Source organism: Zophobas morio, unplaced genomic scaffold, assembly GCF_036711695.1.
Source record: "Zophobas morio isolate AGI-343-1 ecotype UQ-CSIRO unplaced genomic scaffold, CSIRO_AGI_Zmor_V1 ptg000010l, whole genome shotgun sequence".
In the NCBI taxonomy this organism is placed as follows: Eukaryota; Metazoa; Arthropoda; class Insecta; order Coleoptera; family Tenebrionidae; genus Zophobas; species Zophobas morio.
In genome coordinates this window covers 5,307,901-5,326,737 of record NW_026972115.1, presented here as the reverse complement: position 1 = coordinate 5,326,737, position 18,837 = coordinate 5,307,901, and the positions used below count along the sequence as shown (strand labels likewise).

Here is an 18,837-nt window from a genome sequence, read left to right as displayed (position 1 = left end):
CCAAACATGTGGTCAAAAGTGGTGCAATCTACCAAAAATTGATGCCAAATTGTAGATAATCTTCCGCCAGTTACGAATCTGAAAGTGCCGTCACGATATCTGTTAAAATAGACGCGAAAAGTGAACTCAAAATGTCCAAAAATTTTCCAAAAAAGTGGTCAAAAGTGGTTCAATCTACCAAAAATTGGTGCCGAATTGTAGATAATCTTCCGCTAATTACGAATCTGAAACCGCCGTCACGATATTTTTATTTCACAAAACTGTAAGATGACGTCATCAATTGCTTAGGGGACATGAACATGACATTTTTTTTGCATAAATTACCATTGCTAGTTACCCAACGAATTTCTGAGGTTAGTACAATCAATTTCAACAACGAAATTCCACAAGGGGCGCAGCTGACGCCATATCTTAGTAGGCCATGGCATTAAATTCCAATAGTGTGTTTTATCGTTGACGCTTAGCACGTCGCGCCAAGATGGCTTCCCAATTTAATTTTTTTCGTTTACGTTGGTATCACAAATGTGCTTACACACAAGTACCCCATCTCACTTAATGTAATTAATCAAGCAATCTATTACAGAACAAAACAAAATCACACGAACTTACCCTACTTAAAAAATTTAGAATCTGTGTACAACAATATTTCGAGACAGTACAGTACAGTACGGGACAAAAGTGCTGTGATCTCTACATTGAACTATACCTAACGACGAAAAACAAAAAGACCATTTCGCAAATAAACCTTAAACGAAATTTTAACCAATAATAAACGCAAATCAAGTGCTCAGTGCTAAAAACTAATTAGGTGTTAATAAGAAGCTGAATACGAACCGGCTAAATGTCTACCTTGTCCGCCAGGGTACATGCACCGGAAAATCCTCCCAAGCTCTTCTGCCTGGATTCTTCCGGCCGGAGTTAACTCGCCCCCCCACTTCAAAATCAAAACCAACGACGGCTCAGCTGGTTTATCTACTGACAATACAATCACAAGGTATTTCATCAGACTAAAAATAGACTTTAGTACCATCGTCGGAACTGGACCCTCTGGGACGCCCCTTGGGCTGGTACTTCATCTGCACCTTGCGGTTAATCCCGGAGAAGTGACCATACATCTCGAGCACACCCTTCAGCTGCTCCAGCTTCCCCTGTTTCTCTTCGATCTCCGGGTCGGCTTCGTGCTGCTGGATCTCGGCCAGGAGAGACCTCGCCGTGTCTAGAATCTCCTGGAGTTGCTTGGGTCGCTTCAGCTTAACGTGACCGTGCTTATACCCATCGTACTTTTCGAAAATTTCGAAAAACCTTCAACAATAACAAATTTTTCAAAAACTAATATCTCTAGAAGGAGCGAAAACTCACTTCGGGTGTCTCACTTCCACCTTCATCTTCTGCTTCGGCGTGCGGTCGCCGTGTCGTATCACCGCCACCACGCACCTCAACTCCATCATCTTCCCGAAGGTGGTGGGCACGATGGGCGGGTCGTCCAGCTGGAACGGCACCGACCAGGGGATGTGCAGCGTGGGGGCGAGCTCCCGCAGGATCATGTTCCCGAGGATTTTGGCACAGTCGTCGTAGTACTTGTTGGAGTTCTTAACGAAACTGAAGCCGTTGACATCGCAGACGAAGGATTTGCCGTTGGCTCTGGAAAGTCGTTGTATAGCACTTTGGACGAAAATTTTCAGGTTTACCTCAGGAGGTCGAAACCGCACACCGCTTGTTTGAAAGCCAGACAGACTTTCCTCGAGATGAGTTTTTCGGCGTTGCTGAGGATCACCGGGTAGCGGATTTCCTTGCCTTCGCGGTCGCGCTCCACTTTTCCGTCGAGGGCTGGGGATTTGCGGGCTTCGGCGTGGGCGTAGTCGGGGCCCACGGTGTATACCTTCACAGATTTAGGGAATGAATTTGGGGGTTTGGACACGGTGGGTTGGGAATTGAGTGTGAAAGTGGCTTTGAGTGTTTCACTCGAAGCGGTCTGAAAATAGCTCACTGAAAGTTCATCGGCGATAAAGGAGGCATGGGTTAGTCAGCGCTATGTGGAAGAGGTTGTTAAGTTTGAAAAACTCATAGCCAAACAAAAATTTGAAACATGTATTAGCCGTAAATCAGTGATGTGTGTTTAGGTTATTTAAATTTTATTGCGATTTTATTGTTTTACGATGTTATTACAATCAATTTATTGTTGTTCAATTTGTGTTTCCTCAATTTACTGTCTGACCTTGACTTCTATCCTCCAATACGAAAACAATGATAAATCGACATTCTTTATTGTTAAAAGTTTCAGCTGAGGAGTCATGTGATTAATTGGTTTATAGTTATTGAGACCGAACTTCCCTTGTTTCTGAAGTACACTCAAAGAAATTCAGTTTCATATATAATTTACAAAATTTGATTCTGCGCATTTTGTTTTTATGATCACTCCTAGAAGTAAATGGGTAAAAAACCGGTACAAAAATGTGACTAAAAATGGCGACAAAAACAGGTAACAAAAGGATAAAAATGTGAAAAGAGAAAAAAAAACAAAGAGTTAAAAAAAACGCAACCAACGTCCACAAAATATATACAAAAAACGGCTACAAAAAGAGGCAAAAATGCAAAAGTAGAAATTAAAAAAAAACAATTAAAAAATGTGAATTAATGTGACGGAATTAAAAAAGGTCACAAAAAAAGACAATGAAAAAAGGACAAAATGTCCATAAAAGGACAACAGAATTTTGTGAAAACAGGGGACAAAAAAACATAAAAAAATTACAAAAAATGCCAAGAAATCGTGAAAATAAAAAATCAATTAACCAAGAAATTGAGTAATCGAAAAATTTAAAACTTAGAAATACAAAACAAATTAAAAAATCGTAACACTAAAACATTGGAAAATTTAGAAATCCAAAAATGAAGAAATCGACAAATCGAAAATTTGAAAAATTGATGAATCGAAAAACTGAAAGTCGAAAAATCGAGAAATGGAAAAACCAAAAAATCAATTAATTGAGAAATTGAAAAATCGAAAATTTCAAATTTTGTAGCGTTAAAACTGAAAAATTATAATATCGAAAAATTAAAAAATCGTAAAAGTGAAAGATCGGAAAACTGAGAAATCTTGTACTGAAGAAATCGAAAAATCAAAAATTTGAAGATTATAAAAAAAGGTCCCGATGAAACAAGAAAAAAAAAACAATCAAAAAAGGACAAAACTCCATAAACGAGCCACAGAATTTTTGAAAACGGGGGACAAAAAATCCACAAAAAATTGCTTGAAAAATGAAGCACTCTAAAAATCGAAAAGTCGAAAAATTTTACAAATCGAATAAACGAGATGTCAAGAAATCGAAACACCATAAAATCGTAAAATCCAGAAATTTAAAAATAGAAATATCGAAGAACTGAAAAATCGATGAGAAATCGAAAATAAAAAATTTTAAAATCGCAAAAATTGAAAAATTCTAAAAATCGAGAAGTCGAAAAATCAAAAAGTCAAAAAATTGAGAAATCGAAGTAGGCTAAAATCGAAAAGTTAAAAATTGAAAACTCGAAGAAAAATTGAAGAATCGATAAAATTGAAAAATCCCAAAACTGAAACATCGACAAATTGAGAAACCGAAGAACTGGAAAATCGAACTAAAAAATTGAATCGAAGTGGGAAAATCAAAAAATCAATCAAGGAATTGGGAAATCGAAGAATTGAAATCTTGATAAATCGAAAAATACAATAAGTGAAAAATCAAAAAATTTAAAAATATAAAAATCCAAAATGGAGAAAATTCCAAAAATTGAAAAAATGCAAAATTTATCTAAAATTTACCAATCGAAACAAGAAAAGAACGAGAAATCGAAAAATCGAAAAATTGAAAAATTGAAGAAAAATTGAAAAATCGAAAAATTGAAAACTTAGAAACGTCAAAAATTGAAAAATTGAAGAGTCGAAAAATTGAAACATCTAAATCTTAATAAATCGAGAAATAGAATAAATGGTAAATCAAAAAATCTAAAATGGAGAAAATACCAAAAAGTGAAAACTCGGGAAATCAAAAAATCAAAAAAAAATTAAAAATCGAAAAATTAAAGAATCGAAATTTTCCAAAATTCCAAAACTGAAACATCGAAAAATTGAAAAATGGAAGAAAAATTGAAGAATCAATAAAACTGAAAAATCACAAAACTAAAACATTGGAAAATTGAGAAACCGAAAAACTGAAAAATCGGGAAATCCAAAATTTGAAAAATCAAACACTTGTAGAATTGAAAACCTGAACACTCTCAAAATTGAAAAGTCGAGAAATTGCGAAATGGAAAAATAAAAAAATCATTTAATCGTGAACGAGAAACCGAGAAATTGAAAACTTAGAAACGCAAAAAACCGAAAAATTGAAATAGTGAAGAGTCGAAGAACTGAAAAATCGTAAAACTGAAACATTGGAAAATTAAGAAATCGAAAAATGTAGAAATCGAGTACTTTGAAAATTTGAGAAATTGATGAATCGAAAAACTGAAAATCGAGAAATTGAAAAATCGAACAATTGAAGAATTGAAAAATCTCAAAACTAAAATATGGGAAAATTAAGAAACCGAAAAATTAAAAAATCGGGAAATCAAAAACTCGAGAAATCGAAGTGAAAAAATCGCAGGATTGAAAAATCCTAAAACTAAAAATCGAATTGAGAAATCAAAAAATCAACTAATCGAGAAATTGAGAAATAGAAGAATTAAAAACTTTGAAACGTCAAAAATTGAAAAATTGAAAAGTCAAAAAATTGAAACATCGAAATCTTAATAAAATAGAAGAAAAATTGAGAAGTCAAAAAATTAAAAAATTGGGAAATCGAAAAGTCGAGAAATCGAAATTGAAAAATCATGGGATTGAAAAATCCTAAAATTGTAAAATCAAAAAACTGAATAATCGAAACATTGAAAAACAATGAAAAAATGACAAAACTCCATAGCTGGGCGACAGAATTTTATGAAAACAGAGGATAAAAAAAATCCACAAAAAATTACTTGCAAAATCGAGCAATCTAAAAATTAAAAAGTCGAAAAATTTTAAAAATCAAATAACCAAGATGTCAAGAAATCGAAAAAGCATAAAATCGTAAAATCGAGAAATTTAAAAATAGAAATATCGAAGAACTTAAAAATCGATGAGAAATCGTAAATAAAAAATTTTAAAATCGCAAAAATTGAAAAATTCTAAAAGTGAAGATGAAAAATTGGGAAATCGGAAAATAGAAAAATCCAAACATCGAAAAATTGGAAAATCGAAAAGTTAAAAATCGAGGAAATCGAAACATCAAAAATTCGAAAAATCGGGAAATCGAAAAGTCGAGGAATTGTAGGATTGAAAAATCCTAAAACTGAAAAACGCATTGAAAAATCGAAAAATTGAATCGAAACATTGAAAAGTGGAGAAATCGAGAAATGAAAAAATCAAAAAATCAATTAATCGAGAAATTGGGGAATCGAAGAATTGAAAAGTCAAAATTTGAAAATTTGAAATATCGAAATCTTTATAAATAATACAATAAGTGAAAAATTTAAAAATTGAAAAATCCAAAAATTAAAAAATCTAAAATCTAACAATCGAAACAGGAAGAAACAAAAAATCAAAAAATCGAAAAATTGAAAAATGGAAGAAAAATTGAGAAATCGAAAAATAATAGTACTGAAAAATCCTAAAACTGAAAATCGAATTGAAAAACGGAATAATTGAAACATTGAAGTCAAAAATCAATTACTCGAGAAATTGAGAAATCAAAGAACTGAAAATTTAGAGACCACAAAAATTAAAAAATTGAAGAGTCAAAAAATTGAAACATCGAAATCTTGATAAATGGAGAAATAAAATAAGTGAAAAATTAACTTGAAAAATCAATAAAACAAAAAAATTAAAAACCGAATCGCCGAAAAATTGAAAAATCACAAAACTGGAACATCGAAAAACTGAAAAATCGGGAAATTGCAAAGTAGAGAAATTGAAATGGAGAAATCGCAGGATTGAAAAATCCTAAAACTGAAAATCGAAAAATCGAAAATTTGAAAAATCGAACACTCGTAGAATTGATTGAAAAGTCGAGAAATCGCGAAATGGGAAAATAAAAAAATCAATAGAAACGCAAAAAACTGAAAAATTGAAAAGTCAAAAAATTGAAACATCGAAATCTTAATAAAGCAAGAAATAGAATAAATGGAAAATCGAAAAACTTAAAAACCGAAAAATCTAAAATGGAGAAAATTCCAAAATTGAAAAAATTGATAATTCAAAAAATCCAAAAATTTAACAATCGAAACGAAAAAAACGAAAATTGAAAAAAGAAGAAAAAGTGAGACATCAAAAAACTAAAAAATCGGAAAATCGAAAAGTCGAGAAATCGAAATTGAAAAATCATGGGATTGAAAAATCCTAAAACTGAAAATCGAATTGAAAAATCGAAAAACTGAATAATCGAAACATTGAAAAGTGGAAAAATCGACAAATAGGAAAACCAAAAAATTAATTAATCGAGAACTTGAGCCATCGAAAAATTGAAAACTTGGAAACCTCAAAAATTGAAGTATCAAAAAATCCAAAAATTGAAAAACCTCAATTTAACAGTCGAAATAGGAAAAAAACGAGAAATCGAAAATCGAATAATTGAAAAATGGAAGAAAAAGTGAGAAATCGAAGTCGAAAAATCATAGGATTGAAAAATCCTAAAACTGAATAATAAAAAAAAAGCTCAAAATCTAAAAAATTGAAAAATCAAACAATGAGAAATAGAAAAAGTGAAAATTCGAAAAATTTTAAAACCGAACAATCCAAAATGGAGAAGATTCCAAAAATTCAAAAAAATCGAAAAATCGAAGCTGGAAAAAAACAAGATATCGAAAAATTGAAAAGTCGAGAAATCGCGAAATGGGAAAATAAAAAATCAATTTATCGAGAAATTCAGAAAAAAAAATGAAAATTTCGAAATGCCAAAAATTGAAAAATTTAAAAGTTGAAATATTCACGTCAAAAAATGGAAAAATCGTAAAACTAAAACATCGAAAAGTTGAGAAATCCAAAAATGAAGAAAATAAAACTGAAACATCGGCAAACTTAGAAATCCAGAACTGCAGAAATCGGGAAATCAGGAATTTGAAAAATCGGGAAATTGAAGAATCGAAAAATTTAAAAATCCCAAAACTGAAATATCGAAAAATGGAAGAAAAATTGAGAAATCGAAAAACTGAAAAATCGGGAAATCGGAAAAATCGAGAAATTGAAATCGAAAAATCCTAAAACTGAAATCGAAAAAATGAAAAATCGAATATTTGAAGAATTGAAAACTTGAACAAACTAAAAATTGAAAAGTAGAAAAATCGCGAAATGGGAAAATGAAAAAATCAATTAATCGAGAAATTTAAAAGTTGAAACATTGAAGAAGTCAAAAAATTGAAAAATCATAAAACTGCAACATCGAAAAACTAAGAAATCCAGAAATTGAAAAACTGGAAATTTGAAGAATCGAATCCCAACGCCGAAATATCGAAAAATTGAAAAATGGAAGAAAAATTGAGAAATCGAAAAACGGAAAAATCGGGAAATCGAAAAATCGTAGGATTAAAGAATCCTAAAACTGAAATAGAAAAATTGAAAAATCGAAAAACTGAAGAACTGAAACACAATCAAAACATTGGAAAGTCGAAAAATCGAGAAGTGGGAACATCAAAAAATCGATTAATCGAGAACGAACCCACAAAAATGGCCTCAAAAAAAAGCTAATCAAAAAATGATGTTTCAAAACAGAAAGTAAAAACAAAAAAATACAAACATTGACAAAATGTCCACAAAAAAACTACAAAAATTACTTGATCACAAAAAAATCATTAAAAAGGTGACAAGGAGGCCAAAACCTGATAAAAAATGCGACTAAAAAAAGGCCACAAAAAGCGACAAAAAGTTCAAAGAAAAAGCTACAAAAAAGGCGACGAAAACATGATAAAAAAAATAAAACTGGCAATTACAAATACTTGGTCGAAAGTTATTTCGACAGAACTTCCCTCGCCTCTGAATTACCCAAGTTTTTCGAAAACTTATGATATTTGATTTTACAAATTTTATTTCTTTTATGATAACCCTTTTAAATTTTTCCGATGACGTCACCAACTTTTTGGAAGGGGATAAACGAATAAATTTTGACTAATGATTTACAATGATTACGATTTTAGAGCATTCAGTTTTACAGTTTCAAAGTTAAATTGCAAATTGTGATTTTTTCCAAAAATAGAGATGTTTACGGTAAAAACTCAACACGGATTCATACACCACAAGGACAAAGGTATCTTATTTTACAAATTTCGGACAGACAGACAGACAAGCAAACGACAGACAGACAGACAGACAGACAGGTCATAAAAGTGGGGACAATTTGAAACTAATTCAAGCTAGACAAATGATAGTGAAACAAATGTTGAAAACATATAGATCGCATTCGCTTAGTATTACATTCTGGTCAAAAAATTATCACAGCAAAACCTGGACGTCACAATCAAAAAACCACCCAAAATCATGCACAAATTATCACTAGTCACTAGTTTTAACGTACGTATGTATCTCTCGCCAACAGTGCTCAGCACAACTTTAATAACACTCACTTTTACGTCAGTGCCGTCCGTCGGCATGAAGTCTTCATAAATAAAACTACCAGTCTTGCGTACCCTGGATTCTGGCGAATAAACGCTACTCCTGCTGCCGATCTGGGAATAATACAAACGCTTAAATTAATTAATAGTTATTTTGCGCACATCTGTTACACTTAATCTGGAAAAATACATAAAAAAAAGACACAACCACGCAACAAAACGTCCCCGAATACACAAAGACAGAGAAAGGATCGAACTAACATTACCCGCCACCCGGATATCTACCTTGCGAAACAGTCTCTGGCTGCCGCCGCCAGCAGACGTCGGATAATAAATGTAGATATTGTGGTCTTCCGCCGACACCGGTTTTTCCACAAAAGGCTTATTAAACACCACCCCGTTCACCTCCACGTGGTCCTCCGACTCCACCAGCTCGTGATCTACAACTACTACATCTAGAAAAGAGCCTTCACCTCCGCCAAACCGCTACGTTTCGGGTCCGAGCTGTCCCTGTCCAGGACGGCGTACCGCGGGATTTCGATCCCCTCGTTCTCCAAAGTGGCATAAACCTTCCTCCGGTCCTGGATATCGTACTGCATGTGCAGGTTATTTATCACGTAGGGGTTGTGCAGCTGGGCGTACTGAATCGCCTTCTCTAAAGGAAAACCTTTCGAATGGAATGATATCAGACAATCACACACGGGCCACTCTTCGACCGGCTTCTACAAAAGCAAATTAAATCAATTCTGAATGCCTGCATATACGTACATGTAAAATCACATCCTCTGGAAAGACCGTCACTTTAATGTACTCGAACTCCTGGAGGCGGGTCAGGATCTCCGTCATCGGCTTGCTCTGGGATTTTTTCGCCATGGCGCACACGCCCACGATGACGACTTTGCCCCCGTCCTCCATCTCTTGGGGGCTTAGCGAGGGGTCGGGGTCGCATAGCTCTAGGTCCCCCTAAAAACGACGATGATGTGATTTTTGACAAGGCGGGGTTTAGGGGCAAGCGCAGGGTTGTGATTATTCCGTGCCAGAACGACAACGTTTCGCCTAGTGATGTGCGCATATACAGGGTGTTTCACAAAGTTAGTGTCTAGGGTATTTTGGTAATTTTGTTACGTAAGAGAAAAAAATTATCTCAAGATTAACAACGTTAAGTAACTTCAGTCAGCTGATTAATTTTGAATATCTTTTAAGGTGACGATTAATATTATTACGCTTAAAATGAAGCTTAGCTTTCTATTTTGGGTTTACTAAGGCTTAGTAGATTAATTGTTATTGATTACATTTTAAATTATTGTTATATAAAAACGTTTCAATTGATATTCGGTTTATCAAAAAGTTGGAGACTACGATGTGCTGTAATATATTTATAATTTTATGAAAAATCTCAAGCAGCTTATCTCCATTAAATAATACACAGGTAATTCTAATTTCCGCATTCCATCAGAAATAAAACAAAAATCGAGAAATTGCGAAATAAAGAAAAAACTGAGAACTTGAAGAATCGGTAAAATCAAAAATTTTAAAAGTCAAAAATTAAAAAACCGAAAAATCTAACACCAAGAAGTCGAAAAATAGAGAAATTGAAACATCAAAAAATTGAAAATTGATAAATCTAAAATCTCAAATATATCAGAAAAAAAAATGGAAAAATCAAATATCTGAAAAATCGAAACATTGAAAAGCTGAATAATAGAATAATCGAAAGCATTGAAAAGTTGAAAAATAGACAAATGGGAATATCAAGAAAATTGCAAATTGGAAAAATCGGGAAAGTCGAAAAATCGATTAATCGAGAATTCGAAAAATCAACAAATGAAAAATTGAAGAATCCAGAAACTGAATAATCAAAAAATTAAAAAAAAAGAGAAATTGAAGAATTAAAAAATCCCAAAACTAAAATATTGAAAAATTGAGTAGTCAAAAAAATTTTAAATCGAGAAATCGAAAAATCGAAAGTCGAAAATTTAAAAATCCGAATTTCGAAGAACCGAAACATTGAGAAAAATCTAAGATTTAAAAGTCAAAAAATTAAAAAATCGAAAATTCCAAAAATTCCAAAAGTGACATACTTACCGAAAAATTGAGAAATCGAAAAATTAAAAAAAAAATCGAGAAATCGGAAAAACGAAAAATCGAAAAAATGGAAAAATTGAAAACTGAAAAATCGAAAAATAGAAAACATTGAAGAATTAAAAAAATTAAAAATTCTAATATTTAAAAACCCCAAAACTGAAATCTGGAAACATTGAATAGTCAAAAAAAAATTGGAAATCGAAAACTGGAAAAATCTAAGACTTAAAAGTCATAAAATTATAAAATCGATAATTCGAAACATCAAAAAATCGAAAAATTCCAAAAGTGACATACCGTAAAATTGAGAAATCAAAAATTAAAAAAAAAATCGAGAAATCGGAAAAACGAAAAATCGAAAATCTGAAATATCGAAAAAAAATGGAAAAATCAAATATTTGAAAAATCGAAAAATTGAAAAATTGAATAATCGAAAAATGGAAAACATTGAAAAATTGAGAAATTGGTAAATGGGAATATCGAAAAATCTAAATGTCGAAAACTCGATTAATCGGGAAATCGAGAGTTCGGAAGATCGACAAATGAAAAATCGAAGAAACCAAAAATTGAAGAATTATAAAATTTGAAAACTGAAAAACCCCAAAACTGAAATCTTGAAACACAGAGTAGCCAAAAAAAAAAAAATGGAAATCGAGAAATGGAAAAATGTAACACTTAAAAGTCACAAAATTAAAAAATCGATAATTCGAAACATCAAAAAATCGAAAATCAAAAAAAAATGGAAAAATCAAATATGTATTTGAAAAATCGAAAACTGAATAATCGAAAACATCGAAAAATTGAGAGATCGAGAATTGGGAATATCGAAAAATCGAAAAGTGGAAAAATCGGGAATTCAAAAAGTGAAAATGAAAGATCAAGAAACCGAAACATCAAAAAATAGAAAAACTAACGAACTGAAAAATCGAGAAATTGAAACATCAAAAAATCGAAAAATTGAAAAATCGAAAAATCTAGAACCGTGACGTCGAAAAAATGAAAGATCAAGAAATCGAAACATCAAAAAATTGAAAAACTGAAAAATTGAAAACCAGAAAAATTGAAGAACTGAAACATCGAGAATAGAAAAATTTAAGATTTAAAAGTCAAAAAATTAAAAAATCGAAAAATCTTAAATTTAAAAAGTGGAAGAATTAAAATATCCAAAAATTTAAAAATACAGAAACTCAAGGTTACCCAAAACTGAAATATGTATTGAGGAATCGAAATCTTGAAAAATCGAGAAATCAAAACACCAAAAATTCGAAAAATTGAAAAGTCGATAAAATCAAAATTTTTAAAAGTCGAAAATGGAAACACCAAAAATTGTAAAACTGAGAAAACCGAAAAACCCAAAGATGGAGAAATCGAAACATCAAAAAATTTGAAAAATTGAAAATGGAAAAATCTAAAATTTCAAAAATCAAAAAATTGAAAAATCGAGAAATCGCAAGCAAAACTGAAAAATCGAGAAATCGAAAAATCGAAAAATAGCAAGTCGAAAACAAAAATTCGAAAAATTGAAAACCAGAAAAATCGAAGAACTGAAACATCGAAAAATCTGAGTTAACGACAACAATTGAAAAATGGAGGAATTGAAAATTTAAAAATTCGAAAAATTGAAAACCAGAAAAATCGAAGAATTAAAAAAACGGAAAAACCAAACATCGGGAAACTGAAGAATCAAAAAATTAAAAAATTGAGAAATCGGAAAGGACGACAAATAGAAAAGTCAAAATATCGACAATTTAAAAATCAAAAACCTGAAAAATCGAAATATCGAAAAATCTAAAGTCGAAAATTTAAAAGTTCGTAAAACTGAAAAGCAGAAACATCAAAAAATCGAAAAATCGAAAAATTCCAAAACCCACATACCGAAAAAAACTGAAAACTTTAAAATCGAAAAATGTAAAATTTTAAAAATCAAATTGAAAAATCGAGAAATTGAAAATTTAAAAATTCGAAAAATTGAAATCCAAAAAAATCGAATAACTGAAACATCGAGAAATCAAAAAATATAGGAATTAAAAATGGAAAAACCAAACATATATAAACTGAAAAATCATCAAATTAAAAAAATTGAGAAATCAGACATACAAAAATCGGAAAGACGAAAAATCGAAAAAACCCAAAACTGAAGTATCGAAAAATTGTGAAATCCAGAAATTGTGGAATACCCAAAACTGAAATATTGAAAAATTGAGAAATCGAAATCTTGAAAAATCCAGAAATCGAAACACAAAAAATCGAAAAATTAAAAAATAGATAAAATCAAACATTTTAAAAGTCGAAAAATTGAAAATCCGAAAGACCTAAAACCGGGAAGTGGAAAATACGAAAGATCGAGAAATCAAAACATCAAAAAATTGAAAAATCTAAAATTAAAAAATTCGAAATATTGAAAAATTGAAAAATCGAGAAATTGAAACATCAAAAAATCGAAGAATTGAAAAATTTTAAATCGAAAAAACTAAAACTACAAAAATCAAAAAATTTAAAAATTCGAAAATTAGAAAACCCGAAAAATCGAAGAACTGAAACATCGGGAATTCGAAAAATTTAAGATTTAAATAATCGAAAAATCGAAAACAGAAAAGTTGAGAAATCGAAGTCAACAAATTGAAAAATCGAAATATTTAAAACCGAAAAGTCAAAAAAACGAAAGATCGAGTACTCGAAACTTCAAAGAATCGAAAAATCTAAAATCAAAAATTCGAAAAATTGAAAAATACGAAAATCAATGAACTCAAAAATCAAGAAATCGAACAATATAAATAAAATATTGAAAAATTGAAGAATCAAAAAATTGAAAAATCGAGAATTTGAAACAGCAAAAAATCGAAAAATTTCAAAAATCAAAAAGTTGATCGAGAAATTGAAAATTTAAAAATTCTGAAGATAGAAAACCAGAAAAATCGAAGAACGAAACATCGGGAAAATTTGAAACATCAAAAATACCAAAAATCGAAAAATTCCAAAACTGACATACTGAAAAATTGAGAAATCTAGAAATTTAAAAAAATAAATAGAGAAATTGGAAAAGACGAAAAACGAAAATTTGAGATATTAAAAAAAAAACTGGACAAATCAAATACCATCTGAAAAACCGAAAATTTGAATATAATCGAAAAGTCGAAAAATCGAAAAATCGAGGAATCAAAAAGTCGAAAAATTGAAAAATCGAAAAATCCAAACCTGATAAGTCGAAGAAACGAAACATCGAGTAATCGAAACCTCAAAAAATTGAAAAATCGAAAATTAAAAGAATTAAAAAAATTAAAAAATAGGAAAATCAAGGAACTGAAAAATCGAGAAATCGAAAAATATAAAATTTAAAATATCGAAAAACTGAAAAATGGAAAAATTGAAAAATCGAGAAATTAAAACATCAAAAAAACGAAAAATTGAAACATTAAAAAATCGAAAAACTGAAAAATTTTAAAACGAAAAATTGAAAACTCGAAAAATCGAAGAAGTGAAACATCGGGAAATCGAAAAATCTAAGATTTAAAAGTGAAAAAATTAAAAAATCAAGAATTCGAAACATCAAAAAAAACAAAAATCGAAAAATTCCAAAACTGACATACTTCCTGAAAAATTGAGAAATCGAAAAAAAAAAGAGAAATCGGAAGACGAAAAATCGAAAATTTAAAATATCAAAAAAATGGAAAGATCAAGTACATTTTTGATAAATCAAAAACTTGAATTGGTATACGAAAAGTCGAAAAATCGAAAAATCAAAAAATCGAAGAATCAAAAAGTCGAAAAATTGAAAAATCGAAAGATCCAAAACCGAGAAGTCGAAAAAACGAAAATTCGAATAATCGAAATCTCAAAAAATTGAAAAATAGGAAGAACTGAAACGAATTGAAAAATCAAGAAATCGGAAAATATAAAATTTAAAATATCGAAAAACTGAAGAATCGAATAATTGAAAAATCGAGAAATTGAAACATCAAAAAATCGCAAAAATTAAAAATTTAAAACCGAAAAATAAAAACCAGAAAAATCGAAGATCTGAAACATCAATCAATCAATACTTTATTGGTGTTAAAAACTTACAAATCCAATTTTACACAAATCAGATAGAACAAACTAAATCTCAATAATCTATTAAAATTCTATACCGAAAATAATCCTCATAATAAGAAAAATTTTTAGTTTTTTTTTTCAATATATTAAAAAAATTTATTACAAAACTCTTCGGATAGATAACACATTAAAAAAAAAAAGAAAACATTGGGAAAATATAAGATTTAAAAATTGGAAAAAACCAAACATCAGGAAACTGAAGAGTCAAAAAATTAAAAAATTGAGAAATCGAACATCAAAAAATCGACCATTGAAAAGATCAACAACCTGAAAAATCAAAAAAAAAAAGAAAACATTGGGAAAATATAAGATTTAAAAATTGGAAAAAACCAAACATCAGGAAACTGAAGAGTCAAAAAATTAAAAAATTGAGAAATCGAACATCAAAAAATCAACCATTGAAAAGATCAACAACCTGAAAAATCAAAAAATGGACCAATTGAAAAATTCCAAGACTGAAATATTGAAAAATTGCAATACTCCCTTAGTTTACGCTCGGTATGATTTCAATATCAATCAATCAATCAATCAATCAAATAAAATATTCATATACACCGTGTTTATAAAAATTATATACATCAGGACTTTTAGATATCGATATTTCAGATTTTTCAAACAGAAGACCCTGTATTTACCTACACCTACACTTACTATAAAAAAGAAAAAGAACAAAAAATAGAATACGATGCAGTAATAAAACACATGGTGTTCTACTTGAAAAAACTGAAAAATCGATATTTAAAAATTGTTATAATTTAATTTTTTTATAAACATTTTGAACATTAAAACTAAATTTTATTTACAATTCTATTGCGATGTGTAAGTACATACGTAGCAATTTATCAGTTTACCTGAATTATGGGTTGCCTATATATAAAAAAAAACACCATGAGAAAGTTTAAGATTCAAAGTCAACTTGATGTACAACCTCATATAAAATCAAATTATAAAAAATAAAAACTTTGCTTACAATAAAATTGAAGTATATGCATTTTTGTACTCCTAGGACTTGAAGTGTCACACAATTCAAAATTAATTTTTTCTCGATCCCTAGTGCGATTATTCTTATCTAAAACCTCAGGGATTAATTAATCCATTTTAGTCCCTTGTTGTGTAATATACTATTTTTAACACAATTTTAACGTTCAGTCACTCTTGAAAAAAGTTGTATTTTGGTAAACCATCAGTGCCACCAAAATATTGCTTATTTTTGAAAAAGTATCGCACAATTTTCATTTTAGACTGTCAGTGCTTGCAGGAGTTAACAGATGGCGCTTTATTAAGTTAGTCTCAAAGAACTAGCCAGGATGTGAATTAAAATCTCTGTATCTATACAATCTATAGTATTCCTGCACCAGACTTGGTCTCATGTGAAAATGGTGCCCAAACGGCGCAAAAGTGACTTTATTTGACAGAACGGCCGAAGGGACCCCATTTTTCCAAATCTGGAGAAAAATTTAGAGTCCAGTTCTGTCAATAGTGTCAATTTTGGTTTGGTTTGCACTTGACATTAAATTAGTGACAAAAATCCGACGTTCGAATTTTCCGAGTTGTCGCTTCGGCACAGAATAACCTAAAAATTTAATTACGTTTTCGGCGTCTTGCAAGCACTCATCGCAAAAACAAACACTGTCGTTTTCACTGGTTTTATTTTTTCTCCACCGCTTTAAACGCCACCAGTCTTTTAACCAAGTCCACTCCATTTTTTTACTCATCACAATTTAACAAAACATTAGAAACTACACTACAAATAAAAAAATCACACAGGTCAAATTCGCTAACAGTGTTAACTAGATGACTACGGAGTATCGAGTGTGAACTAGAGGATGCTGCAATGTATTTAGCACTACGTTCAAGGTTACATCAACCAATAAATTAATGAAACTGTTTTGCAACAAATATTTATCTACCTTCACGATAACACCTCCACATGCACACAATCGCGCTAATCACGATAAGCCAATGGAAACTAAAAAACTGTTGACCTTTTTTTAGGACCGATTAACCGCCCATTATTTGATAAGGCGACTTTTTAATCCGTCTTCGAGCTCCAAAAACGCCGCTACCGATCATTTAGTAAATATTTACGTTGTGCTCATGCCATGTGTTTAATAAAAGCGCCAGCACTACGACAAACACAAGCAGCGCATGCAAATAATACCCAAAATGAAGACGAAAGCAGGGGACTGTCGACGTCTTCGACAAGCACCGAAGGGACAACCTGTTCCCGGAACGCCTGTATCTGATCAGAATTCATGGAAACCAAAGAAACGACTAAATGGAAAGACGTGCGTTTAGACGAAATCCTAGCAATGCGAACGCATAAACAGCGAAAATAACTCACCGCACCGATGTAAAACTGAGTAGGCCTCGTCGCTTTACGAAGACCTTGATAACCGTGCTCCAGTTCTGTGTAAGACATGGCTTTTGCGACACATTCCTGCGGGATTTGCCTGAAACGGGACGTGCAAAGGCCGGTTTAATGGATCAGAAGCCGACGTGGAGGCTCACCTATGTTGCGAAATACATTGGGCAGGTCAGGATATATTGATTGGCCCAGTTTGGTTTTTATGGCGCTTTTGCGATTTAAATCATCGAGGGTTACGCAAATGATCCCAAAATAAACATTTTTAAGGTGAAACGAGTCACCGGCACGGAACCATTCACGAAATGCGATTTTGGATTATTTTTAAACAGATTGCGTTTGACAGGTCATTGACAGGAATGACAAGTGACGTACCGACGCGTTTACAGCAATAAACAATAAATCTCGGACAAGGAATTGGGTTTTTCACACGCAAAACAGTGATTTTTAACATTATCTTCCTTTTTTCTTATCAGAGAAGCTAATTCTAGGTATATGATATGATGGAAAGATTCATTGGTTATTTTACGACCAGTGGCGTAACAAGTGTCAAAATTAAATTTTCCCATTTATCAATTTCAATTTTTCATTTGATCAGCTTTTCGATTTTACGGTCTTAATAATAATAATAATGCGTTAGCCACGGCTGAACCATTTTACAAAATAGTTGAAGTCACGTCAGGTCACGTCACGTGAGGTTAGGTCAGGTCAGGTCAATCTTGCAATTTTTCAGGTTTTACATAATTAAAATTTTCGTTTTTCAATTGTTCGTGTTTTCTACACAACAAAAATTACCAGTTGAAATTTTTTAAAATTCCGAACAAGGAGATTCTTGATTATTTTCCTAGATAGACATCATAACACGCGTTTCTTAGAAAAATTGAAAAATCAAAAAATTGAAAAAATAGAAAAATTGTGAAATCGAAAAATTGAAGTACCTATCGAAAATTTAAGTATTTGAAAACTGAATATTTGAAATACTGTGAAATCTAAAAATTCAAGAAACGAAAAATTGAAACACCTAAAAATTTAAAAAAATTAAAATTCGAAAAACTGAAACGTCGAAAAAATGGAAAAAAACTGAAAATTCGAATAATATAATTGTCCAAAAATTGAGAAATTGAAGAAATGGGAATTTTTTTTGGACTTTGAGATTTTTGACTTTGAAAATTTTCAGTTTGTCAGTTTCAATTTTTGATTCTTCGGTTTTTCGATTTTAAAATTTTGCGATTTTTCAGATTTTACATAGCTAAATTTTTTTAATTCGAACCTCTACGACAAGAGACTGAACAGAAATAAAATCCTTGGAATAAAAACAGGGTGGGTGGGCGGGGCTAGTACCTGCTAAAATAAGACTGATTTTGGCAAATAATATACCTTCTAAGAAAATGGAGGGCGGGTGGGCGGGGCTAGTACTTGCTAAGATAAGACTAATTTTGGCAAATGACACATTCTGTATTCCTAACACATTTCACTTATAGAATTCACCATTTTTAAATTATTTTAAATTATGTAGTTATACAGGTCTTAGAAAAATTGAAAAATCAAAAAATTGAAAAAATCGAAAAATTGTGAAATCGAAAAATTGAAGTATAGATATTGTGATTTTGAACTTTGAAAATTTTCAGTTTGTCAGTTCAATTTTTGACTTCTTCGGTTTTTCGATTTTAAAATTTTGCGATTTTTCAGATTTTACATATTTATTT

General features: G+C 30.8%; 1 protein-coding gene across 14 annotated transcripts in view; it reads right to left on the bottom strand.

The window, feature by feature from the left end:
• Positions 1-17,571, bottom strand: part of LOC135126239 (inositol hexakisphosphate and diphosphoinositol-pentakisphosphate kinase 2-like) — a 38,900-nt gene extending 21,329 nt beyond the window's left edge. For 3 of the 14 annotated variants that reach the window (XM_064052138.1, XM_064052141.1, XM_064052143.1), the window contains exons 1-9: positions 16,356-16,762; positions 9,361-9,555; positions 9,083-9,314; positions 8,878-9,038; positions 8,605-8,724; positions 1,689-1,879; positions 1,360-1,641; positions 1,028-1,302; positions 835-975 (exon numbers count right to left, since the gene is read on the bottom strand). In XM_064052138.1, coding sequence (XP_063908208.1) covers positions 835-975; positions 1,028-1,302; positions 1,360-1,641; positions 1,689-1,879; positions 8,605-8,724; positions 8,878-9,038; positions 9,083-9,314; positions 9,361-9,555; positions 16,356-16,481 — 1,723 coding nt within the window. In that variant the 5' untranslated portion in view covers positions 16,482-16,762. Of the gene's footprint in view, positions 1-834; positions 976-1,027; positions 1,303-1,359; positions 1,642-1,688; positions 1,880-8,604; positions 8,725-8,877; positions 9,039-9,082; positions 9,315-9,360; positions 9,556-16,355; positions 16,767-16,927; positions 17,041-17,110; positions 17,220-17,277 lie in introns of those variants that run through there. The other 11 variants (XM_064052142.1, XM_064052140.1, XM_064052132.1 and 8 more) reach the window with 11 other exon arrangements.
• Between the last annotated feature and the right edge of the window lie 1,266 nt (positions 17,572-18,837).